The sequence below is a fragment of the Globicephala melas genome, chromosome 12 (assembly GCF_963455315.2).
Source record: "Globicephala melas chromosome 12, mGloMel1.2, whole genome shotgun sequence".
In the NCBI taxonomy this organism is placed as follows: domain Eukaryota; kingdom Metazoa; phylum Chordata; class Mammalia; order Artiodactyla; family Delphinidae; genus Globicephala; species Globicephala melas.
Genome location: NC_083325.1, coordinates 59,422,468 through 59,450,168, shown reverse-complemented (window position 1 = coordinate 59,450,168; position 27,701 = coordinate 59,422,468). Strand labels below are relative to the sequence as shown.

The 27,701-nt window shown below is 40.4% G+C and overlaps 1 protein-coding gene across 7 annotated transcripts in view; it reads right to left on the bottom strand.

Annotated features, from left to right (window-relative positions):
* Positions 1–6,629: 6,629 nt before the first annotated feature.
* Positions 6,630–27,701, bottom strand: part of DHX57 (DExH-box helicase 57) — a 56,911-nt gene continuing 35,839 nt past the window's right edge. For all 7 annotated transcript variants that reach the window (XM_030857870.2, XM_060309264.2, XM_030857869.2 and 4 more), the window contains 11 exons: positions 26,547–26,643; positions 25,317–25,490; positions 24,503–24,703; positions 22,858–23,134; positions 18,336–18,431; positions 18,169–18,252; positions 14,937–15,074; positions 14,202–14,276; positions 12,533–12,667; positions 9,094–9,294; positions 6,630–7,439 (listed from right to left, as the gene is read on the bottom strand). In XM_030857870.2, the coding sequence (XP_030713730.2) occupies positions 7,296–7,439; positions 9,094–9,294; positions 12,533–12,667; positions 14,202–14,276; positions 14,937–15,074; positions 18,169–18,252; positions 18,336–18,431; positions 22,858–23,134; positions 24,503–24,703; positions 25,317–25,490; positions 26,547–26,643 (1,622 nt within the window). In that variant the 3' untranslated portion in view covers positions 6,630–7,295. The remainder of the gene's footprint in view (positions 7,440–9,093; positions 9,295–12,532; positions 12,668–14,201; positions 14,277–14,936; positions 15,075–18,168; positions 18,253–18,335; positions 18,432–22,857; positions 23,135–24,502; positions 24,704–25,316; positions 25,491–26,546; positions 26,644–27,701) is intronic.

Genomic DNA, 27,701 nt, shown 5'->3' with positions numbered 1-27,701 from the left:
CCGATCCTCTGTGCGGGAATCTCCCTGCTTTGCCCTCCGCACCCCTGTTGCTGTGCTCTCCTCCGTGGCTCCGAATCTTCCCCCCTCCGCCACCTGCAGTCTCCACCCATGAAGGGGCTTCCTAGTGTGTGGAAACCTTTCCTCCTTCACAGCTCCCTCCCACTGGTGCAGGTCCCGTCCCTATCCTTTTGTCTCTGTTTATTCTTTTTTCTTTTGCCCTACCCACGTACGTGGGGGATTTCTTGCCTTTTGGGAGGTCTGAGGTCTTCTACCAGCGTTCAGTAGGTGTTCTGTAGGAGTTGTTACACATGTAGATGTATTTCTGGTGTATCTGTGGGGAGGAAGGTGATCTCTGCGTCTTACTCTTCCACCATCTTCCCCTCGTCCTCTCTAGATAATTATTGATTGATATGTATTTATTGCCATTTTAAACCTTGTTCCCATTGATTTTATATTTCTTCTTTGTCCTTTTTTTTTCTTTTTCCTTTTGTGGTTTGATGATTTTATTTTGTATTATGCTTATGTTCTGTTCTTTTTGGTTTTTGTGAATCTATTGTGTGTTTTTGATTTGTGGTTGCCCTGTTTTTCAAGTATGTTAACCCTTTCCTGTATCTACTTGCTTTACACTGGTAGTCATATAGACTTAAACACATTCTAGAAAAAAAAAATCTACATTTTCTTACTCTCCTCCCCCACATTTTATGATTTTGATGTCCTCTTTTGCATATTCATCCTTTTGCTGTTCATTGTGATTATCATTGCTTTCACAGAAATTTTTTGATTTTTTAAAAAATTTGTGTACTGGCTTATTTAAGTGATTTACTTTCTAATTGTGATTTTCTCTTTCCTATACTCTTACTTTTCTATTTAGAGAAGACCTTTCAATATTTCCTTTAGGATAGGTTTAGTATTGCTGTATTCTTTTAGTTTTTGCTCGTCTGAGAAATTCTTTATCTCTTCTTCTATTCCAAATGATAACCTTGCTGGGTAGAGTATCTCAGGTTGCAGATTTTTCCCTTTCAGGACTTTGAATATGTCTTGCCACTACTTTCCAGCCTGCAACATTTCTGTAGAGAAATCAGCTGATAGCCTTATGGGGGTTCCCTTGTAATTAATTCTTTGTTTTTCTCTTGCTGCGTTTAGAATCCTCTATTCATCTTTAACTTTTGCCATTTTTATTATAATATATCTCGGTGTAGGTCTGTTTGGGTTTATCTTGTTCGGAACCCTCTGTGCTTCCTGTATCTGGATATCTATTTCCTTCTTTAGGTTTGGGAAGTTTTCAGCCATAATTTCTTCAAATACATTTTAAACCCCTTTTTCTCTTTCTTGTGTTTCTGGGATCCCTATTATGTGTAGATTGACATGCTTTATATTATCCCATAGGTCTCTTATATTGCTTTCAGTTTTTAAAAATTTTGGTTTCTCTCTGGTGTTCTAATTGGGTGATTTCCATTATTCATCTTCTAGATCACATATTCACTCTTCTGCATTATTCATTCTGCTATTTATAGCCTTTAGTTCAGCTTTCTTCTCTAATTTTTCTTGGCTTCTGCTTATAGTTTTTAGTTCCCTTTTACAGTAATCTGCATTTCTGTTGATAGCCTTTCTTAATTCTGTCAGTATTTTCATTATCTCCTTTTTGGGCTCGGCGTCTGTTAGACTGAAGAGGTCTGTTTTATTCTTTCAGGGGAAATATCTCGATCTTTTAATTGGGAGTGGTTCCTCTTCCTTCTTCATTTTACTTATATTTCTCTTGCTCTATGAGTTTAGGGGAAACAATTATCTACTGTGGTCTTGGAGGGCTATTTTTATGTGGGAATGTTCCTGTGTAGCCTGTGTGGGTTTAATATTTAGTGGTGCGAGGGCTGTTTTTAGTATGGGTGGCTGTCGCTTCTTTCTTCATTGTATACTGGCCGTTATCCCCTTGATAGGAGGTGTGAATGATGTCGTGGTGACCAGAGCCTGCACTGGATATTGAGCAGGCCTTCCTCCTTGCTCTGTGGTTGTCACTGCCCTGTCAGGAGCAGGGTCTGCTCCCTAGTTGATGGAGTAGGAGCTGCCAGGTCTATTCTGAGCTGAGTTTCTAATCTGTGGTGCAAGGTAGGTGGGATTGGAGCACTCCCAGGAGCCACTGAGTATTCCTCTGCTGGAGCTGTTCACCTGTGGCTGTACTCTGTTGTGTCACCTTTCACAACCCGTTGTGTGGGCTCACAAAGTACACTGTTGTTGGCATTGCCCTTGGCCCCACGTCCACTGTATGCTGGCGGTTGGCCCTGGTGCCTCTCAGGCTTTGTTTTCACAAGGCTACCAGCACAAATCCACTGAAGCCGGTCCTAGGACTGCAGTAGTCACGCACCTGGGCCCGCTATGGGAGCTGTGGAGGCAGCTCAGACCCTGACCTAGCCCAGCCCCTGCATGTACATGCCCACAAAGCCCATAGCTGCTAAGGCCAGACCTGTCCCAGCTGCGAGAGCACCCGTTGTCCATGTGGATGTTCCGCAGGTGCTGAATTTACAAAGCTGCCTGAACCTCTTGCTTCAGCGTCACCATGTTTGGTAGGTCTGCCTTCCTGGCCCCTGAGGGCCTCAGTGCCCTCATTCAGGAAACGCTTTCCCCTCCCCTAGTCCTTTTTCCCTCACCACTTTCCCCTCCCCTTTGTCCCTTTCCCTCTCCTGAAATCTCTCTACTTCTCCTCTCTCTGTCCTCTCTTCTTTCCTATCCTGAGAGAGTGGACATCGGGCAGCTACAGCATCACTCCTCTCAGCTTGTGAGACCTGCTCCCTCTGGCAGGTATCAGCTCATGCTGGCAGGTGACAAGCAGAGCAGGGAGAGGCTCCTTTCACACCTCGCAGATCTCTGTCCAGCAGTCTCTCCCTGATGGGAGATTTCTGGGAGTAATAGATTTCAAACTTCATATCATGTAGGGTCTGGAAGTACGATTGTCCCAATATTCTCTCCTTTATTTTCCTGCCACCAAGAGAAGTCCCATTGGGAACAGGCTGAAAAGGCAGATTTCTATATACTGGTGTATGCGTGGGTGAGTCCCACCTGTGGGTCAGAGTCCCACAGACAACATACAGCTGGCTGGTTTCCAGGCTTGATCACCCCGGTGGGCAGTGGACAGGGTGCTGCCACCTTCACTGGCCCTTTCTGGAAGTTTACAGGTTGGTGCCTGAATAGATACCCACAGGGAATGGGTTGAAACCGCAATCTCTCTTTCTCTTTTTTCAGTCTTTTCTGTCCCTATGTTACCAACCAGGGTTCTTGGCTTCCTTAATCAGTAGAAATTGACAAGAGGCCAGACAAGAAATTCAAGCAAGGCTTTATTGGGGCTCCCCTTGCTCACTCCCTGAGGGCTGCAAGCTGGTCCCTTACGTGGGGCTGAGGGTAGGGGCGCGGGTCCAGGGGTCGGGCCAGAGGGGTGGCTTAGGTGGTCTGCTCACCCCCTTGGTGGTGCCGTGTGCAGGGGGCATGTGCACTACCCTGCTTTTGCTCCTGACACCCTGCTTTTGTTGGGATTTTTGTCTTCTTGTATCTTGTTGATCATAATTTGCCCCAACTGCTCATGCACACAGTTATTTTTATTCCCTTATAGTTGTTTTTTATTTTGTTGCTTGAGGAGATGTTTGTCCAGGTGCAAGCACTGCAGCAAAGGGTCCCAGGCCCCAGCCTATCTCACTTTCACAAGATCTTATTTTATGATAACCTCTAAGGGACATATTCAGACCATTGCCTAGAAAGAAAAAACAATGATCACGCCTATAGATCCACAGGCTGCATGCTTTGATATACTTTTATCCTCCCCATTCTATTATCCGAGCAGTTTAAAGGCCAAAGTTCATTACTTGTCAGAGAGTTTGAATGGTAACATTCAGATATGGAACTTGAGGAAGAAGACAAAGCTATTGTTTTATCAATCTCACCCCCTCTGTAAGTGTTGAGATAGTCTCATTTCCTGAGAACTTCCCAATTACATGTACTGCAAAACGGCAGTGCAGACTAATTTTGTAGCGAGTATTTCATTAATATTGTTCCCTAACTAGATTCCAGTAAAACAGATATTTAAGAAAACAGTTACAGGGTTCTCCATAAAATTAACATTAAATTCTGACCATCTTGTTGGAGCTTAGAAATCCAGTTTCACCTTGAAATACTACTGTATTCTGACTTTAATCAAAAAGAGATAATCCTATTTCATTTCTTATTTCATAATTTTAATGATGACTTAAAATTAGTTTGGGGGTGAGGATTTCCTTATGAATTCCTTCAGTCAAGGCTTTCCAACATTTTTCACATTCTGGCACGTCTACAGAATGATAGGGTTTGTGCATTTTTTGTTTTTTTGGTTGAATTACAGTTAGTTTACAATGTTGTGTTAGTTTCAAGTGTACAGCAAAGTGATTCAGTTATACATATATATATTTTTTAGATTCTTTTCCATTATAGGTTATTACAAGATATTGAATATAGTTCCCTGTGCTGTACAGTAGGCCGTTGTTAACCTATTTTATATATAGTAGTGTGTACATGTTAATCCCAAACTCCTAATTTATCCCTCCTCCCCACGCCCACCCCACCCGACCTGGCTATCCTCTTGATAACTATGTTTTCCATGTCTGTGAGTCTGTTTGTTTTGTAAATGAGTTCATTTGAATCACTCTTTTAGATTACACACATAAGTAATAGCCTATGATATTTGTCTTTCTGTCTGGCTTACTTCACTTGGTATGATAATGTCTAGGTCCATCCATGTTGTTGCTAATGGCATTATTTCATTCTTTTTTATGGCTGAGCAATGTTCCATTGTGTCTATATACATCACATCTCCTTTATCCATTCAGTCTGTGGATGGATATTTAGGTTGTTTCTGTGCCTTGGCTACTGTAAATAGTGCTGCTATGGATTTGTGCATTTGTGTGTGGCGGAAAGTAACCAGCCCAGCACGGCTTCCCTGAGAGAGCAGTTCCTCAGCACTCTGAATGGAAAGTTTTGTTATTAACTACCTTGCAGCTGCGTGCTCTGCTGCAAACTTGCATTCAAACCTGCAGGTCCACGTGGGCAGATGGCTCTAGTTAGGGCAGCATGAGCTCTGCTATAGCGCCAACAGTCAAAACTGGTTTGAAAAAAACTTGTTTAGAGGGTTAGTGCAGTTTTCTCTTTCATTTCTCCTAAACGTCCCAAGCCTAATCGGTTTTGTAATGTGAGCCTGTTTCAATAGCAAGTCAGAACTTGTATACTGTGGGTGCTATGCATATGTATGTTATTTAAAGTGATTTTATGAATTAATGCCTTTTTTTTTCTTTTTTTTTTTTGTGGTACGCGGGCCTCTCACTGCCGTGGCCTCTCCCGTTGCGGAGTACAGGCCCCAGACGCGCAGTCCCAGCGGCCATGGCCCACGGGCCCAGCCGCCGCGCGGCATGTGGGATCTTCCCGGACCGGGTCACGAACCCGTGTCCCCTGCATCAGCAGGCGGACTCCCAACCACTGCGCCACCAGGGAAGCCCGAATTAATGCCTTTTAAAAACACTGCTTAGAGCCTAAGCTCTTTAAGTGCACCGAAGCTTAAACACACTTCAAAATGACTGTTTTGGACAGTTTCAGTGGTTTCCTGAGAACTTAAATACCTTGAAAAGTGAACATCCTTCACTGAGGTGGTTTTGTTGAGTTAGTGTGAATTCCATGTATAGTGGGAAACCTGTAGTAACTCTCTACCTGAGGACTACCGAAATATAGGAATACTTTTTCCACGCAGCTTTTTGGGATTCTTCTTGGTCACACTGAAAAATGTCCAGGGAAAGTATAAATATATATATATACTTTTTTTTTCAGAATGCTAGTGCCCCATTACCCTAAATGGGGGTTGAAAATAACAGTCCCATGGAAGGTATTTTTATGGCTGTAAATCTGACACTAGTATGGCAACCTTTTCTACCTTAACCATGCCAACTCTGTTGTGAGAATACCATTAAAATTTTCCTTCGGGTAATGTGAAATGTGGCCATTAGATCCAGGTGAGTTCATAAGATTCCTAAATAGAAAACCTACAAGAGAATGAAAACACCCAGACTGTTCTGCTTTTAAGAATAAGTGTGGGGGCTTCCCTGGTGGCGCAGTGGTTGAGAGTCTGCCTGCGGATGCAGGGGACGTGGGTTCGTGCCCCGGTCTGGGAGGATCCCACATGCCGTGGAGCAGCTGGGCCCGTGAGCCATGGCCACTGAGCCTGTGCGTCCGGAGCCCGTGCTCCGCAACGGGAGAGGCCACAACAGTGAAAGGCCTGCGTACCGCAAAAAAAAAAAAAAAGAATAAGTATGGGGTTTCCCTGCTGGTGCAGTGGATGAGAATCCGCCTGCCAATGTAGGGGACACGGGTTCGAGCCCTGGTCCGGGAGCATCCCACATGCTGTGAAGCAACTAAGCCCGTGTGCCACAAAGACTGATCCTGCGCTCTAGAGCCCGCGAGCCACAACGACTGAGCCCACGTGCCACAACTACTGAAGCCCACGTGCCTAGAGCCCGTGCTCTGCAATAAGAGAAGTCACTGCAATGAGAAGCCCGCGAACCACAACGAAGAGTAGCCCCTGCTCGCCGCAACTAGAGAAAGCCTGTGCACAGCAACGAAGACCCAACTCAGCCAAAAATAAATAAATAAATTTATTTAAAAAAAGAAAAGAAGTGTGTTATGGATAAAACCAGCTCACATTCTGATAACAAATAAGTGCTCATTAAGTTTGGTTTTTTTAAGCTGAACTTTAATGAGTAAAAATCCCTCACGAATGAAGTTTATGTAATGGCCTATAGCCGAAATGAAATTTTAATTTTTCTTGCTCACATGATTTTTTTTCCTTCTCTGTTCTGACTTCTTTCAGTTGAGCCTTTATGACAGAAAAAAAACAATTGATATTTCTCCTCATGCCCTTATCTCACCCCAGTAAAAAGCAGGAGAAAAATAATACATAGATTAAAACAGAATTGTATTAAATATTCACTTTCCTGTTAATCAGATGAATTTCATTCATTCCAGGGCAGTCAGAGAGAAAAATACAGGCAAGTTGGTTTTCGAACTCACACCGACACTCCAAATTGTGCTGGGAATGCCCACTGCTTGGTTAGAAATACTTAGTGTGGAAAATTTCCCTAAAGGTGTGCGTCGCCTCAGCTGACTTGGCAGTGCCTGCCCTGGGCTCCTTCACCAGGGCAGCCCCATCGCGGAGCTGCAGCTCGAGGTAGAGGTGCTGCCGTCATTTCCCAGCTGAGCAAGCAGGTGAGTAGCAAGCACTCTCCCGAGCCTGGTCTTTATTGTGTGGTGACAAGTTTCACAATCATGCTGATGATCCGTGACCCTCGAGGACAGGTACACAGATCTATGCTTGGGTTTTTTATCTTATCCTGGAGAAGCTGGTCAAGTTCGCAGCGAAGTTCCTTTACTAATTCAGCCACCTAAAATGAAAGTTGCAATGTAAGCAGTGCTTCGACCAACAGGGGAGGAAAGGTTATTAAAGGAAATTCTCCAGTTATGATTATCATTATTCTAGATTTCTGCTATTTTAATTCCATGGTGGGGGAACTAAACATTTTTTTCTAAAACTGCTTCTAAAATTTCTTGATGCAATTATAGGAACATACACTCAATGTCAGCTCTGTAATATACTAAGTGGGGTCCATTTTAAAAAGCCTCCTCTCTCACATCTCATTTAAAGAAAAGATTAAATCGGGAAATATGGCTTTTATATAGTGTTCTCCATATTAAAGCTTGGTCGACTTTTACAATTTGCTCCGAGAGGAGAAGAAGGAAAATGGAGAATTAAAAATGGCAGATGTTAAACCAAAAAAATCTCTTTAACTTTGGAATTTGTCTGCTTTTGTTGGTGGGGACAGGGTTGGGAGACAGCCTCCATGTTTTACGGCGGTTTGCCTGTGCTGACGCAGTGCCACTGTGCGTGTCTTGCCAGCATCTGTTCGGCTGCTGCTCCGCTGTCTGGCAACCCTGCAGGGTGGACTCTGTCTGCATCACGCAGGCTCACGCCATGTGCCCTGCCAGAGTGAATGGTTCAGGTGGTCCAGGCCTTAGAGTCCATGACATTCTTCAGCCACAGGAGTTGGTTTAGGAGAGGAGGTTTGCTGGAACTTTTAGGAAAGAAGCGTTCTGTCTTCCCTTTTGGACAGTATATGCTGCACGGACGTGACCCAGGAGCCACTACAGCCGTCCTGCTACCACAGGGCCAGACAGGCTTTTGTTGTTAAGCAGCTGAATCAAACCAACACTGCCTGGCCCTCTTGACCTGTACTGTCCCATGTGGCTAATCTCCTGACCACATGAAACGTGCCTGATCCGAATCGAGATGCGCTGTGAGTATAAACTACACACCAGGTTCTGAAGACTTAGTATGAAAAAAGAGTATAAAAAGCTCAATTGTTTATATTGATTACATGTTGAAATTAAAACTTTTTAGATGTTTTCTGCTATATAAAATATTAAAACTAATTTCACCTATTTACTTTTTTTTAATGTGGCTACTAGAAAAATTATTAGGTATGTGGCACATATATTTCTCCTGGACTGTGCCGCTTCAGACTTTAAAGGGAGTTAACTGTAATGTTTGAGTTGGTGTTTCTGCCTCCTGCAACAGAAGATTTCTAAGAGATGCAAATATTAAAAATTTTTATATCTTAAATATACTCCCCCTTAAACGTTTTCTAGAGACTCCATATAGTGAATAATTGAGACATTTTTTAATGGTGGTTGTGGAATCAGGGTGATTTTTACTTAGTTCTGCTCATCTATATTTTGATTTTCTTTGAACTTGTATTTGTATAACAATCAGGAAGTGCCAACACCTCCCTCACAGCTTCTGTCCGAAGCCTTTCACACCAGCTGTCCTGGGCTTCCCCTCCTAGTGTGCTTCCTGAACTCTTACTAAGGCTCCCCCCCCGGCCTCACTTCAGCCTCAGTCTTGCTTAGTGTCCCCTGCAGACCCATCATTCACTCTTACTCAGCTCTGTGGTCGTTGTTCCCTGAAGAAATGCTCTATACTTCCTATTATCAGAGCCCCTCATGGCCTGAGTCTCATGCGACAGACTCGTTATCCCTTACCTGATGTGAAGCTGCTGCAAAACGGATCCAGCCATCATCCAAGGAGACAATGAACTCTCCCCTGTGGAGCTGCACATTCACTTGTCCTCCTCCGAACAAGACCAGCGGGTACACAGACACCATGCTACAGTCTCGGATGAACACCCGACTAGTTTTGATCTTCTCATGGTACAGCAGGTAGGGGCTGTCAAAGTGTCTGACCTGAAACATATGACAGTTACGTCATTGGCAACATAAGGGGAACTCCACCAGTCCCAGGGATTTAATCATCACCTGTCCAATGACTCCCAAAATTACCTTCAGCCTGTAGGTTCCCCTGAGCTCCAGCCTTGTATGTGCAACTGCCTACTTGATGTCTGTACTCGGACATCTAACAGGCATCTCAGATTTGTTGTGTTCAAAAGGAATTCTCAATTTTCCCCTCCTTGTGGTGTTCACTATCTCGTTAAATGATACTCCCATTCACCCAGTTTGCACCCAGTTGCTCAAGCTCCCAATTTAGGAGCCATCCTTGATTGCTCTCTCTCCCTCACTCCATCTATATCATCACTAAGTCCTGTCAGCTCTGTTTTCAAAATACATGATGAACTGACATATTCTCACCACTTCTACAGCTACCACCTCATGCAAACTGTCATCTCATACAGACCACTGCAGTGGCTTCCTATGTACCTGCCCTTTTGCACCTTCACTGTTTCTTTTCCATACAGAGGCCACAGTGATCTTTTAGAAACCAGTTAGGGCTCAGAACCCTCCAGGGATTTCCCAAGGATAAAATCTCAGATCCTTCTGTGGATCCTACACGACCTGATCCCTGCCCACTTGTCCCAACTCATCTACCACTTCCACCCCTAACCATCCCCTCCATTTGCACTGGCTGCCTTCTTGCATTTCCTGGAACACACCAACTATGCTCCCATCTCATGGTCTTTGCACTTATTTCCTCAGCTGGGAGTGTCCTCTCTTTAGATACCTGCATGACTTGCCCTTTACTTCATTTAGGATCTGCTCAATTGTTTTCTCCTGAGAGTTCTTCCCTGGTCACTCTACGTAAAGTAGCCTCTCTTGGGAGGTGGAGGGATAAATTAGGAGTACGGGATTAATATTGATAGATATTCACCACGGTATATAAAAGATAAATAACAAGGATTACTGTATAGCACAGGGAACTATATGCAATATCTCGTAATAACCTATAGTGGAAACGAATCTGATGCTATATACCTGAAACTAACACAATATCGTAAATCAACTATAGTTTAAAAAAAAAAAGCCCCTCTTCTGTCACTCTCGATCTCTCATGGTTTTATTTTCCTTCATAACATTTGTCATTAACCTGAGATTATTTGTTCACTTATTTCTTGCCTGTCTTCCCCATTAGAATGTAAGTTCCCTGAGGGCAGAGACCTTGTCTCCCTAGCTCATCCGCTGTCCTCCATGGCCTGCAACAATGCCTGGCACAGAGGAGGTGCTAGCAGATACTGAGTGGATGCATGAATGGCTTGGATTCACTGAAGAAATGTCATGGTAAACGCAGGAGAGGACGAGTGGAGGTAACTTGGGCCCCCGGTTCCCAAGTACACATGCAGCCAAGAGGGCAGATGACTTCCTGGTCCTCAGACTCTTCTGAGCTTAACACTTCTTTTAATTCTTTGCTGACACTTTACTCAGTAGTTTTACAAGTTGACCAGCCCTAACACTTCAAACTCTCTTCCTGCATTCTCCTTTTCTCTTTTCCTCCTTCATCTCTTTATCGAGATGAAGCTTTATTGAACATCTGCTTTCAGCTATGCTGGCTAGGCACTGTGCTAGACATCAAGAACGCAGAGATGAATAAAATTCAATTCCTGTCTTCAGGAATTTTACAAGTCCATGAATGAGACATACCATAAGCTATAAAATAATGTGATAAGTACAACAGTGGAAAATAGTACACTATACAGTGATGGAACGGAAGTAAGGAGCAACTAGGAGAGGGACACTGGGAAAGGGATATATGATGGGAGCCTAGAGGATAAGTAGGGGCCTGCTGGGGAATTAGAACGCCATTCCAGGCATAGAGGACAGTGTGTCCTGTGTCATGGCACCGGGGGACACTGTTGGTAGTCTGGTATCACTGGAGCATAAAGAATGACAGGAGTGGGTTGGGGCAGGGGACATGGGCTAAGAAGGGGCTAGATGTGAAGGGTTGTAGGAGAGTTTATATGAAGACTTTTAAGCAAGGGTATGACATGATCAAATGTGTGTTTTGTAAAGATGATTCTGGCAGCAGTAGTATAAAAGGTTGGAGAGAAAAAGCACCAGAAGTAAGATAGTACTTCAGGCAAGAGACAGATATTTGGGGTTTGAACTGAGGAAATGGCAGCAGGGACAAGAGAAGTAGGCAAATCTGAGACATGTCAAAAGGTGGAAGTGTTGGGACCTGGTGACCAATTAGACTGGCATCAGGAGAAAAGAAGCAGGGTCCATGTGACTCCAGGGTTCTGATTTGGATGGTCCCATTTCACCAAGACAGGGAACACAGAGGAGTGAATTCAGAGATAATGAGTTTGATCTTTCAGCTTTTGAGTTTGAGGTGACTAGAAGGCACCCAGGTGGTGATTTCTAGCAAGACAGCTCAGAAAAAAAAGCCCAGGACGAGAGAGAGAGAGATTTGCAGTCTGTGTCAGCATGTAGGTGGCAGTTAGAACCACGATGTTGTGCCCTGGTGGTTCAGGAAGATTATGTGCACTGTAATAAGAGAACAAGGACAGAACCACGATTTCAGAGTAAGGGAAGAGAATCTGGTAAAGGGGCTAGAGGGGGATGATCAGTGAGAGAGAAGAAAGTGATATTTCAGAAGCAAAAAACATCAAAGATAGTGGCAAGAGGTAGGGAAGTCAGCAATGTCAGATACTTCATGAGTCAAGAATGATGAGAGCCAGGGAATTTGTTCCCTATATTTGACAACTAGGAGGTTATTCATGACTTCTGATGAATTTAGTGGAGGGGTGGGAGCAGAAGCCTCCCAGCAGTTGGCTGAAGGAAGAAGGAGAGCTGAGGAAGTTGGATCGACAAGCACAGGTCATGGCCTCTTAAGGCACAGATGGAGTGAGAGAATTACTTCATGACCTCTTAAATCACCACCGCAAAGAAACAATTTTATATCTGAAAGCAGGCTTAATAGTTCAATTTCCAGTACATTTGTGCTTATTCAACTTTCCCCAAGTCAGTGATGCTGCTAAAGACAGTGAGTGATGGAACAAGGTTTGGCTGAAGTGAAGGCACTGTTTCTCACCCCAGGACCTGCCATGACCCCTGAACAACAAGGCTTTGAACTGCATGGGTCCACTTACACTCAAGATTTTTTCAATACTAAATACTACAGTACTACACAATTCGCATTGGTTGAATCTGTGGATGTGGAACCTGACTGTTAAGTATACCCAGCCATCCTGACCTGGTAGTTCACTGATGAAGGGTGAATGTGTACATATCCATCGTTCTTGGTGACAAACTTCAATTCCTCTGATTTCGGTTGCATTCTGACAGCTCCGGTACTGGTCTTCTGAAATTTCCCTTCTGGGCTTTTCACCTAAACAACAGGTATTTGTTTAAAAAAACAAAAAAAAAATTATATATATATATAAATAAAATACGTATTTTCATTGTAGGATGTATCCCTTGACAAAAGAAGTCTTGTTTGAATGCCCTTGTTGCTGCTTCCCTCTGTTTCCTTTTGGAAGCAGTATAAGCATGCTTTCCTTTTCTTTTTTTTAACCATGAGGAGGTGTGGATGTAAATGTAGTTCTGGGTGACTATACCACACACCAGCCACATGGGGGAGAAACCACGTTGATGTTTCAGGTCTGCCCTGATTATCAGGGAAAGAGATTCAGCTGGCAACACTGGACCAGGAATCTGCTGACAATTCCAATACCAATCCAACATTTCCAAATGAATTTTTCAAAATAGTGAAAAACAGATGGTTTCACCAAAAAAAAATGAAAAGCTTATGTGCACACACACACCCCTCCATATTTACTGTAGAAAATAACATTGCTACTATATAACACAGGGAACAATAGTCAGTATCTTGTAATAACCTATGATAACTCCTGTAGTCCCATGATTAGGAAATAACTAACATTAATGTTTGACTTATATCATTTTAGTTTTCTGTTAGATTTATATTTATATATAGAAATAAATATATATGTATTAAAACTAATATAGGATCATTTTCTATAAATATTTTCCTAAAACATACTTCTCAGTGGCTATACAGCACCTCACTGTCACATCATCACCCAAAGTCCATAGTTTACATTAGGGTTTACTTTTGTTGTTGTACATTCCGTGGGTTTGGGCAAGTATGACATGTTATCTATCATTATGGTACCATGCAGAGTATTTTTACTGCCCTAAACATCTTCTGTGCTCTGCTTATTCATCCCCCTCACCCCTGATTTTTTAAGTGTCTCCATAGCTTTTCTCCAAATGATTTTTTTTAAGTAAATTTCAAATGATTTGAAAAGCATGCAAGCACTAAGCAAAAATAAGCCATAAATGAATCAGCAGACATCAACTGAACATTTATCAAAAAGTTAAGTGAGAAATGCTTCAGTACTCTGACAAATTCACATTCTAAGTTTGACAAGGACTGGATAATCAAATCTCAGGTAAAAGTCCGACAGTACATTCAGGTAGGGTTTCCAGAAGAGGGGGATCATAGGCGGTTCCGTGACAAGGCACTGACTTGTTCTTATCTAATTTTAGTCCAGAGTAGAGGGCATAAGGGAAATTGTAGTAGAATCAAATTTCTACCTAACATAGGTTAGTTATGCACAGACTGGCTGACAGTGACATTATGTCCATTTTAATTTCTGGAATGTCATAATGTCAGAAGGATTAAAAAGGCACCTTATTTTATACAATAAATGTGTTCTTGAATGATGTATCAACACATTTGGGGAACTGAAGAATTGGAAATATATACTATGTTTAAAAGGCTCTGTGTGTGTGTGTGTGTGTGTGTCTTTAAGATGATTAATGTGCATGTCTTAACTTATATCCCTTGGCTAAAATCAAACAGGAAGTGGGAGGACCCAGGAAAAATGTTTCCTTACCTGCACTACATTTGGATATAGAGCAGCACACAGCATTGCTGATATCAACTTGGGGTTCTCAGCATTTGAGTTAGCCTATGAGAAATACAGCATTAATCTTTTAAGTAATGTGGCTATTTCTGTCTATCCCTGGAAATTATAATATTTCTCTTGATTTCTAAAAAGCACCTCATTTCTATCACTTTGCTAGAAAAATTATTTCTAAGTAAAAACAAAAATCTACTGGACCACATTCACACAGTACCCTTCCAAGAAGTCCACAGTTACTTTCTAGATCTCTGCAGAGCAGTTACAAAGCCAGTGTTCCTAAGGATCAGTCGAGAGAAAGATTCTGGTTCATGAGATGTTCACAATTTCCAGAAAGTACTAACTGTACTTAGAACAGAGTGGCATCAGGTTTCATCTTGAATTGTTCTTCGGATACTTATTACATACAAAACTATCCTGGGTTTGAAAAAGGCTGGTCTGATTAAGAAGACATTATTGGAAAGTCCGTTCTACCTCTGATGGACCTACCAAGAACCAATGTGAAATTAGAAAAAAACAGAAGCAACAATCAACAAAAAAACTCTTGTTTTTCTGAGTGTTAGCTGACATTTGTGGAAAGAAAATCAAGAATGCCACTAACCCACTGCTCATAGGGCTTAAGTGAACAAGGCCTACAAGTGTTCCTGAGGTAACAGACTATGAGTGTGATCATCAAAGAGAAGTAAGAACTAACTACACATTCTTTACCTCTTCTCCTGTGGCATCCAAGATACCATCTCCTCCTCCTTGGGCCCTTTTCTCAATTTCCCTTGCTCTGAGTCCCTCTTTCACAAAGCCTATATCCGATAACAGTTCCGTGAACTGTCGTTTGAGGCTGGCCATTTCCTGAAAGAAATGGAAAAAATCTTTAAGCAGGGGCATCAACATATCAAAGGTAAGAATGACTACAAAAACGATTAGTTCAGCGTATAGTAATGAGACTCATGTGGGTTTACCAAACAGGTGTGAAGATTATCTTGTCCACTCACAAAAGGGCAGTTTTCACTCATACAAACCAGCAGTGTAAAACCATTACACAGAAATTCACAAATTTCAGAAAACCCAAAGATCATTTAATTCTAGATTACGTTAAAAAAAAACAAACCATTAATTGGATTTTGGGTAGGTCTGATTTTCCTCGCAATTCTTAGGACAGCCATAACGTAGTTTACTTTGTGGAACTCTAGCTCAAGGTGCTGTGACACTGTCTGGTTTTTCCTACTTCCTTTCTGCTCAGGTCCTCTTAGTGCCTTACCCGAGCCTAGAGTGGTTAGTGTTCTCTCTTAAAAGATGCAGAACACCCACCTCAGAACCTTCCCTCTTTCTCTTACTTTGTGAACTTGGCTGGCTCACATTTTCCCTACGAATAGGAATACTATTAAGTGGTTTAGATTTAGAAACCCCTTTCTGCATCTGAGCACAAGTGTGAGAATGAAAAGCACAAACCTCTGGCATCTGTTCAAATATGAGCTGTGTATCAGACAATAGAGAAGCAGATAATGACAATCAAAGGAATGGAAAGCTAAGCAATGCTACCCTGTATCTGATGACAATTTAAGTATTTTCTTGGACTGTCAATCACAGATGTATAACATGGCAAAATATAACTAGGAGTTAAATATACCAGAGTTCTATTTCACGACAAGGTTTTAATATCTTAATAAAACTAATTCTAGGACTTCCCTGGTGGCGCAGTGGTTAAGAATATGTCTGCCAATGCAGGGGACACAGGTTCGAGCCCTGGTCTGGGAAGATACACATGCTGTGGAGCCATTAAGCCCGTGCGCCACAACTTGAGCCTGCGCTCTAGAGCCCACGAGCCACGACTATTGAGCCCGGGCGCCTAGAGCCCATGCTCCGCAACAAGAGAAGCCACCGCAATGAGAAGCCTGTGCACTGCAATGAAGAGTAGCCCCCGCTCACCACAACTAGAGAAAAGCCTGCATGCAGCAATGAAGACCCAATGCAGCCAAAAATAAATAAATTATAAAAAAAAAAGTCGATTAAAAAAAGAAACACAAAACATTCTACAATACAATCTAAGCTGGACTTTAGTGAAGTCCAGAGGTAGCTGTTTGATGGCCCTCATAGATCACAGCAAAATCTACACACATCCTAAAGAAAAAGAATAAATTTAGTAAAAAATGTAATTTAAAAGAAATATTATTTTATACTTAAAACTCTTAATGACTCAAGAAAATATTACTGCACCTTACATATAAAATACTCTTTAGACCAGTGCTTCTCAACCCTGGCAGCATATTAGAATCACTTGGTGAACTCAACAAGGAAAATAAACATGCTCAGGCTCCACCCCTGGAGATCCAGATGTAATTGGCCTGGAGTGGAATTTGGGTATTTTTACTTTTTTTTTTTTTAAGCTCCCTCGGGTGAATCTAATGTGTAGCCAGGATTGAAAATCATTGCTTTTGTTGTACTTAGAATAAAGCTAGAGCCTTTGTCTTCTCAAAACGCCTCACTGCAGTACACCTAAAGGCAGAGAAGAATAAAGGCAAATACTAGGATGGTTTTGAGGTCTCTTACTTCATTTTAAATAACCATTCATTCATGCATTCAATGAATTTTACTGAGCATCAACTATGTGCTAAGTACTGTTCTAGGCACTGGGGATACAGTATTGAACAAGACATAAAATCTCGGCTCTGGGGCTTCCCTGGTGGTGCAGTGGTTGAGAGTCCACCTGCCGATGCAGGGGACATGGGTTCGTGCCCCGGTCCAGGAAGATCCCACATGCCGCGCAGCGGCTGGGCCCGTGAGCCATGGCTGCTGAGCCTGCGCGTCCGGAGCCTGTGCTCCGCAACGGGAGAGGCCACAACAGTGAGAGGCCCGCGTACCGCAAAAAAGAAAAGAAAAGAAAAAAAATCTCGTCTCTGACGGAGCTTATGGGGTAGAGAGATAACTAGCTGTCAGGTAGTGGTAAGTACTATGAACATTAATTTTGTGTTCTATTCCAAGACATCTTCTAATATAGAAATAAAGTCCTTCCCCCTCCCGAGCCTCAAAATCTTTGAGTGAAATAGATGCTTTGTAAAGATAATGCACCGTTATTATTCTGGCTTTTTTTTTTTTCGGTACGCGGGCCTCTCACTGTTGTGGCCTCTCCCGTTGCGGAGCACAGGCTCCGGACGCGCAGGCTCAGCGACCATGGCTCACGGGCCCAGCCGCTCCGCGGCATGTGGGATCTTCCCGGACCGGGGCACGAACCCGTGGTCCCCTGCATCGGCAGGCGGACTCTCAACCACTGCGCCACCAGGGAAGCCCTATTCTGGCTTTTCATGCCACTTTGGAAGGCGGCCTAAAATACTATTACAACAGAAGACAGAGCCCTGCCTGTTATTACACAGAAGATAATAAACCTTTCTTTCTCTTTCTTGTGTACTTGTTATTGACATAGTAGCCTCTGATGGACAGAAGAATTAACAAAGAAAATCTGGTTCAGTATTCAGTCTTTGGTTTTAGGGAGAGGGTAAGGGGTTTGGCGATGGCCATAGACCGCTTTGAGGATCTGATGAAGCTGTGATCCCTTTCTCCAGAATAATGCACGTTATGTATAAGGGTATGACTTTGCATACAATTTCAGGGGCTTATGGATCCGGGTTAAGAATGTTTGGTATAACTATGGAAAAAACTGACTTCCAGTAAGCAGTAATCTTCGGAGTGCCTATATTCCCCTAGCCTCCACAGAAGTTAAACACAGATTCACTGAAAAGAGGAAGAACAGATCAGTTGAAAGGTTCAGCACAAAAGGCCAGATGTCATAGTTCAGGAGTCTGTTTTACCCAGGTGGTAAAGCCAAGCATATTCCAAAAATAACATTTTCAATGTCAAGGCAGGACAAGCAAGATAAAGTTGCAACACCCTCCGGTGCGCTACTACAACAGAAAATGAGTGAAAACAAATTTCCACAGAAACAACTCACCTGAAGAACTCTTCCTGACAAGAAGTTTTGTCTGCAGTAATTATAACTTGCACGCATACCTTCTTTCGTACTTAGCTGCCATCCCTAAATTTTGGAGAAAATCAAAATGTTACTGTCTTTAGTGCCAACTCTGGTAATAAATCTCAGCTATTAGGTTGTATGCTTACCTTATATGCTCGTAGAAGGGCCAGATAATCACTGTTTGCAAATGCAAATTCTAGCTTTTTCTGGTTAGCTTCCTCTTTTTTATCCCAGGGAGATACCTAAATGAGGAGAACCAGGTTTGAAGGACACGTTTTACCCAGGGTTCCAAATGGCACTTTCCTACTGCTGAAGCCAGGTGCCTCGGGAAGTATTATGTGTGGAACAGAGTACACAGTGGGTGGCTGGTTAAAAGTAATTATGGTGGTTAAGTGCCAAGCTAACAGTCCTACTTGTCCTTGTGAGTCCATCTGCCCACCCAAAATAACCTCTACTGGGTCTTTACTTCCTAGTGGCAAGATGTCATCAAAGAGCCACTCATTCTAAAAGCTACATCTAAAATCTAAGATTCTGTTAACTCGGTGGTATCTTTATTTTACAGATTCTTATTCATCTTCTATACTTAAGTCTCCCCTATTTCTATACCCATAATTCATGTTTTTTTCCTTTTAAAAATAATGTTTACAGGTCCTCCTTTTCCCTACAAATTAGTAAAATCAGCTGAGAACTTCATTTTCACTGCCTTCTCTTGCTGCAACATACACATGTACTAAAGACACCAGCAAGAGCAAGTTACACTGAGGCCCAAGCTGTATCACACTGAAAGTCATTCTAAACCAACTATGGTGCTTCTCTCTAATTTTCATATATTTGGACACCTTTATAGCTAACACAACAATAAAATTTTATTTTCTATTTGAAAATAAATTTTCTTCCTTTTTAGGAAGACTAGTGGGAAAAGGATTATATTTGGGAATTAACTATGTTTATAGAACCCAGCAAAGGACAGGTGTTCCGTTTTGGCTAAGGATGACATCAATATTTCTAATGAACAATTTCTGCATTCCAATAAAAGAAAACAGACAGTGAGAGGTTATTTAGATGATTTGAGAAACAGGCAATGGAGGTCTTGTTCACAATAATACTGACTGTATGTCTCTGAGCAAGCTACATCTGTAGCTTGGTTTTGTCATCTGTTGTTAAATGAGCGGGCTGAAACTAAGATCTTTTTGCAGATCTGTGAGTTTATAATTCCATGAAGTATAACGTTAAAACTGAAGAAAATTATTACATCTATTCCCCTATCTATCTGAGATAAGCCATGGTGAAAATAAAGGAAGAGTGACACTCTACCCAATGACAGCTGAATATTCATTTTCAAGTCTACATGGAATACTTTCCAGGACTGAGCATATACTTAGCCATAAAACAAAGCTTAGTAAGTTTTAAAGGACTAAAATAATACAAAGTATGTTCTTTGACCACAACAGAATGAAATTAGAAGTCAGTAAAAGGAAAAAACTGGGAAACTCATAGATATGTGGACATTAAACAACACATGCTTAAATAACCAATGAGTCATAGAAAAACTAGAGAGGGAAATCAGAAAATACTTGAAATGCGCCACAACTACTGAAGCCTGCATGCCTAGAGCCCGTGCTCCACAGCAAGAGAGGCCACTGCAGTGAGAAGCCCACGCACCACAGTGAAGAGTAGCCCCCGCTCGCCGCAGCTAGAAAAGCCCGCACGTAGCAACGAAAACCCAATGCACCAAAAAAAAAGAAAATACTTGAAATGAATGAAAATGAAGACAAAACATACCAAAACTTACAGGATGCAGCTAAAGCAGTCCATAGAAGAAAATTTATAGCTGTATATGTCTATACTAAAAAAGAAGAAAGATCTCAAATCAATAAACTTCCACCTTAAGACACTGGAAAATGAAGAACAAACTAAAACTGAAACAAACAGAAGGAAAGAAACAAAGAGCAGAAATTAATAAAATAGAGAACAGAAAAACAGTAGGGAAAACCAGCGAAAAGCTGGTTCTCTGAAAAGATCAACAAAACTGACAAACCTTTAGCTAAATTGATCAAGAAAAAGAGAGAGAAGGTTCAAATTATTAGAATCAGAAATGAAAGGGGATATTATTAACAAGCTCTCAGAAATAAAAAGGACTATAAAATACTATGTTTATTTATTAATAAATTAGGTAATTTAGATGAAATGGACAAATTCCTAGAAAAAAAAAATGATCAAAACTGACTCAAAAAGAAACAGATAATCTGAATAGACCTATAAGAAGTGGAGAGGTTGAATTAATTATAAAAAAAAAACTACCCACAAAGAAAAGACCAAGTGGCTTCACTGCTGATTTCTACCAAGCATTTAAAGAAGACTTAACATTAATTCTCACAAAATCTTCAAAAAAATAAAGGAGGAGGGAACACTTCCCAAATCATTATGTGGCCAGTATTACTCTGATACCAAAGCCAGGTAAAGACATCACAAGAAAAGAATACTACAGACCAATAACTCTTATGAATGTAAAAATCCTCAAGACACTAATAAAAAGAACAAAGTTGGAGGACTCACACTTCCCGATTTCAAAACTTACTACAAAACTAGAGTTTTGTATTTTGAATCAAGACAGCATGGAACTGGCCTAAGGATAGACATATAACTCAATGGAACAGAACTGAGAATCCAGGAATAAACCCATGTGTTTATGGTCAGTTGATTACTGACAAGAATGCTAACACCATTCAGTGGGGAAAGAATAGTCTTTTCAACAAATGGTGATGGGACAACAGTACAGTCACACGCAAAAGAATGAAGCTGGATTCTTACTTCACATTATATTCAAAAACTAACTCAAAATGGACCAAAGACCATAATGTAAGAGGTAAAACTATAAAACTTATAGGAAAAAACATAAGGATAAATTTTCAAGACTTTGGATTTGGCAATGGATTCTTAACCATGACAACAACAAAAGCTCGAGCAACAAAAAACTAGATAAATTGGAATTCATAAAAATAAAAACTTTTGTATTTCAAAGAACAGATCAAGAAAGTGTAAAAAAAGAAAAAAAAGAAAGAAAGTGAAAAAGGCAACCCATAGTATAGGAGAAAATATCTGCAAATCATGTATCTGTTAAGGAACTTATATCCAGAATATATAAAGAACTCTTATAACTCAATAATAAAAGGACAAATAACCCAATTAAAAAATGGGCAAACTATCTGAATAGACATTTCTTGACAGATATACAAATGGACAATAAGAAACTGAAAAGATGTTTAATATCATTAGCCATTAGAGAAATACCACAAAATTCACACCACCTAGAACAGCTATAATAAAGTCAGATAATAACAAGTGTTAGTAAGGATGTGGAAAAATTATAATCCTGATAAAATGCTGGTAGAATGTAAAATGCCACTACTCTGGAAGAGTCTGGAAGTTCCTCAAAAAGTTAAATAGTATTTGACCCAATAATTTCACTCCTAGGTATACACCCAAGACAAATGAAAAGATATGTTCACATAAAAACTTGTACATGAATGTTTATAGCCAAAGATGGAAACAATCCCAAATGTCCTTCAAGTGCTGAATGGATAAACAAAATGTGGTATACCCATACTATACCCATACAAAGGAATATTATTTTGTCATAAAAGGAATGAAGCACTGATACATGCTATAACATAGATGACTCTTAAAAGCATTATGCTAAGTGAAGAAGCCGATCACAAAACACTATATATTATATTGTTTCATTAATATGAAATGTCCAGAAGAGGCAAATCTATGAACACAGCAAGGAGATTGGTGGTTATCTATGAATGGAGTGGATGGGGGGTTGGAGGGAAACAGGAGAGTGACAGCTAAGAGGTGTTTTTTTTTGTTTGTTTTTATCACATCTTTACTGGAGTATAATTGCTTTACAATGGTGTGTTAGTTTCGGCTGTATAACCAAGTGAATCAGCTATACATATACATATATTCCCATATCTCCTCCCTCTTGCATCTCCCTCCCACCCTCCCTATCCCATCCCTCTAGGTGGACACAAAGCACCGAGCTGATCTCCCTGTGTTATGTGGCTGCTTCCCACTAGCTATCTATTTTACATTTGGTAGTGTGTATATGTCCATGCCACTCTCTCACTTCGTCCCAGTTTACCCCTCCCCCTCCCCGTGTCCTCAAGTCCATTCTCTACATCTGCATCTTTATTCCTGTCCTGCCCCTAAGAGGTTTTTTTTTTATGAAGTGATTAAAAACGTTCTAAAACTGACTAGGGTGATGACTGCACAATACTAAAAACTACTGTACACTTTACATGGGTGAATTATATTTCAACAAAGCTGTTGAAAAAAGTACTCCAATATATTTATTGTTTTTTAAAATCAGGCAGGGGCACTTTTTGCTTGCTTGCTTTTCTGGTTTTCCTATAATGAGCAAGTAAAGCAGATCCATAAAAAGCACATTTAGATGACTTAAATAAGCTGGCTCTCTAGTTCTTAATCTTTATTTGGGGCATGGATTTCTTTGAGGATCCAATAAAAGTTAAGAGACATTGTGCCTGAAAGATTCACATATAATATACTCACAGGAAAAGTATTAGGGGCTCACATAACCCTGAAGCCCCCATGGTCCCCTTAGAGACTTACAGACTCCAGTTCAGATGGATGCTGTTTACTTACAAAAGGAGACTTAAAAGCTAGACTCGCAGCAATGGTGAGAGCAGGATCCAAACAGCGGAAGATAGACCCAAACAGCATTAGTTTTCCGATTCTCACATCTACGGGCAGAGAAGCCAAGTGATACCCTAGAGGGGTCAGTTTTTCATCTGGAGTTAATGCTCCCAAGTCTCGTAATCGTATTTTTGAGGCACGGAGAGAATCAGTGTGCGGGGGTTCAATAAGCCGAGAGAACACGGATTGGAGATTATGAGTGCTAAACATCTCTAAAATTTTAATTCTGAAAAAAGAAAACAAAACAATTTGTCATTTTTATTTCTGGTGGGATGACACAAAGAGGTAAGCTTCTTCTGTGAATGAAAATAATTTATAATTTCCCAAATATATGCTTTCATAAACCAAACCATGCCAGTTTAAATAAGTTAAAAAAAAATCTCTTATGTCTTTTACTTCTCCTAGCAATAAGTTACAGAAACACTTTCAGATTCTGAAATTTACTGAGATTCAAAATATATTTCTCTCTATAAACTTCCAAAATGCTTTTTTCTATAACAGTGGGTTCAAATCATGAAATAAAATTCAAATGATCCACCTACTCTCTTTCCCACATCTGAAATTGCATAATAATTGTTTATAAAATTAACCTGCATTGTGTCCTGCCTTGTGACAGCTCTTGAGAAGCTGTTTTAAATTATGAATTTAGGCAATTTTCGAAAGAGAAAAATCTAACATATATAAAGTTTATTTCACTTATAATTCCTTTACATTTTTACTAATGTAATGGAAGGCTCTCAAAATACACCTATTGGATAAAAGAAGAGCTGTAACATCTTTCTACAAGTAACTTTTTTCCCTTTGGGTAAACATTTTATGGGCATACTCCCTCAAAATAATGACTCGGTCAAAGAGCATGGATAGTTTTATTTTATTTATTTTTTTGCGGTACGCGGGCCTCTCACTGTTGTGGCCTCTCCCGTTGTGGAGCACAGGCTCCGGATGCGCAGCCTCAGCGGCCATGGCTCACGGGCCCAGCCGCTCCGCGGCATGTGGGATCCTCCTGGACCGGGGCACGAACACGTGTCCCCTGCATCGGCAGGCGAACTCTCAACTACTGCGCCACCAGGGAAGCCCCTAGTTTTAGAGTTCTTATATACGCTATGCAAAGTTTCAGAAAGGTTGAACCAAAGGTTCTCCAGCTTCACTAACACTGAGTTTAATCATTCATTCGTTAAATTCTATTTTATGATATTTGTTCTTGTTTGTTCATCAGGTAAATAATGGCGTTTTCAAATTGCTTTTGTTCACTTTGTTCTAACTGATAATGAGGGTGTAGATTTCCCCCTGCGATGATTTAATATTGGTGTTGCCCTAGCAGAAATTTCTTGATAAGTTAGATTACTTTCCTGACTTATAAATGTATTCTTAAGCTTTATTTTAGGGCCATCCTCTGCAATGCAAGAGATCTTTATGTGCAGAAAGTTAAAAGGAATGGTAAAGGCAACACTGAAGAGCTCTTTCTTTGCAAATGAATGAGTTCATCCAAGTCCACGCCTAGCAAAACATCTTCTACTAAGTAAAAGAAAACATGGAACTTAGGGTGAGAAACGTTGGGACATTTCGGAAGCAGAACACAAGGATCAAGATGTACCTTAGACAGAGCTGTTCCAATGGCACTCTTTGTATTTCTGGTAGCTGCTGCTTTAGAAGCTGGTGACTGAAGTGATGGCTGGTGAATAAATGGAAGCAGACCCCAGATGCAACACGACCTGCTCGACCTTTTCTTTGCAGGGCATTGGCTTGAGAGACAAAAGTATCCTCTAAACTTTCCATCCCTTTGCTGGCATCATATCTATAAAGTAAAAGAAAAGGTAAAAAGCAGTTACTTTATAAAAATGTGGCCAAAATTTTACTTAGCATGGACGGAACAGATGAACCATCCTACTTCTGTAGAAGGATAGTGTCCCGCATGTTCTGGGGTAGTTGAGTCCCTGGTGGGAGCACTTTGTGCTAATTTAAATGGTTTCTGTACTATATACTACATACAGTTTCTTTATTCAATTAAAAAATTTTTTTTCATTTTATTTTCAACAAATAAAAATTACAGATATTTAAGGTGTACAATGTGATGTTTTGATATATGTATACATTGTGAAATGATTACCAACCTTTTGGTAATTAACATTTCCATCACCTCCCATACCAATTCTTTTTCATTCAAGCACATGTAAAGCATATAAGAAAAAGGAAAAATAATTATTTCTAAGGTAAAAACTTAAAATTTCTACCTCTGTTTGAATATAAGATTCATGATCCTAGCTACAGAATCAGTCATATCTACAGAGTTTTCATAAAGTATTTTTTCAAACGTAATCCATGTAGCTTAATAGCATTAGCCTTTAACAGCTGTGTTGCTCCAAATGAGGCATCGTTAGCCCCTCTCTTACATCACCAAAAGAGGATACCTCTTTTCTTTCATTTTCCCAGAATCGATGACATAGACAACATCATCGATGGTTATGGATGTCTCAGCAATGTTGGTGGAAATTATAATCTTAGTTACACCGATAGGAGGTTTTACAAACACAGCCTGCTGCTCTTCACTGGATAAAGATGAATGAAGTGGGTGAACAACACATCTAAAAAAAAAAAAAAAGGATTTAGTGTTCTAGTACAAAACACTGAAATTGGGTTATAATGGGTGAATTTCTATTAAAACTAACAATGTGACTCCAAAAATCAGCAGCTTCTCCACAACCTGTCCTCAAGGCCCAGGTCTTCTAAATGGGAAAGTTCTTTCTGACCCTTAAAAGACATTTACTCAGTTCTATGAACTAAAAACTTTGTATCAACTTAGGAAAAACTGGAGTGTAATTCACTAGTAAATAATCAAGAGGACTAAATAGTTGACATTCTACAATTCTACAAGTAACAAGCCTGGAGCACACTAACCAACAAAGAATCATTTTTTTCCCTACCTTTAAATTCAGAGAAAGAGAGACAGAGACAGTCATGTATGCTAAGAAACTTCAGTCTTATATTTCTAGGGGGTGTTCATCTGTCAAGCAGTGTCCCCTTAGATGTGAAGACACACCCAGTCTGTCTTACTACTGGAATAGGAACCACTGAAAATTATTTTTTCTCAAAATGGTAACATTTCTTTGTTGTTATTAACACTGGCTTCTCCAATCCCCAGTATCTGGCAACTGAAATTACAGTTGACCCTTGAAAAATATGCGGATTAGGGAAGGCCAATCCTCTGAGCAGTCAAAAATCCATGTATAATTTATAGTTGGCCCTTTGTATATGTGGTTCCTCTGTATCTGTGGTTCTGCAGCCATGGATTTAACTAACCATGTATCATGTAGTACTATAGTATTTACCACTGAAATAAATCCATGTATAAGTGGACCCATGCAGTTCAAACCCGTGTTGTTCTAGGGTTAACTGCACATGCAATTTTGCTGAGTCACTAGGCTAAGTGAAGAGAAACAGTTTTATATAATGGAATGGAAATGACTGACTCCCTGGAACAAACTGTTTTGTCTATTCCCAGCTGGCATAAACAAACATATTTTTGAGCAGTGACACCAGGGTTGAAAGAGGGTGATGACACTCAAAGAGGTCTTCCTGGTTATTCATTTTCACACGTAACTGCAATGGATGATTAAGAATATAGAAAGCAATTAACTTACCGATTACTACGTCTGTTGTTGAATAGAGAATTAGACTGTAGCTGTTCATAAAGCATTTTGATTTCTGCTAGTCCCGGTAAAAATACAAGTATAGCACCTGGGTATAAAAAAGAATCAATCTGATAGATGTGAAAAAGAAAAAACTAATACAGATTTAATTTTAAACGAAAAATGTAATAATCTGAGATTCTTCACAGTCAATTTTCTTTTCTTTGTAAAGTCCCCAGGGAACTAAATGGAAAACAAACTTTTAGAATATATTTTCTGACTTAATAACTACAGAATGAATGAGGTACTATATCTTTCGAAAACAGAAAAAGAAATGATGTGTAGAAATATATAATGCCCTACGTTATACAAGAATCATTAGCAAAGCTCTTTAAACATGCTTCTTCAGTGCACTGGCCACTGACATTCTGTTTCTGTAGAAAGAGTTATCCTTCTAATCTTATATGACAGGAAGACTCTTCTCCCCATTAGTAAATAAAATCCATAAACATTTTATTGGAAATGAGAAAAAGAAACTATAATTGGCCAGCCAATCTGGTAATCTAAATTTAGATATGTGTTGAAGAGGCAGTATATTAACTTACCATGCCATAATAATGGTTTATGGGCTTTAAAATTTTACATTAAAGAAAATAAGCAGTGATAACTGATTATAGTGTATTTCTGTGCCAAGAGCAGTCACTCAGCAATAGTCACCTCCTTTTGTGCTTTATTCACAGAGGAAATTGACACTGTCTTCACTAACCCCGCCTTTAATCCCACAAATATTTATTGGGTGTCTTTGTCAGCTCTGTGCTAGGTACAATGGAAAATAAAACAAAGATCTGCCCACAAGGAACTCATGACCAATAATTTATCATGGTTATTCTCCCCACTAAGTAAATAAGGAAACTAAATTATTACAAAAATTGAACTCTGAAGAAGGACAAAAGATTATCTTTCAAGGTTGGTTTTAATACTGTACTTCATAGTTTACAAAGAATGTTCACATATATTGTCTCATTTGATCCTCATAACCACCCGTTAAGAAGATTAATAGTACCCTTAAGGTGACTCAGTAACATGGTCAGGTCACAGAACTTAATAAGAGGGGAGTATGAAAACAAATATAGGGTTTCTGGTACCAGATCCATGCTTTTTCCATTA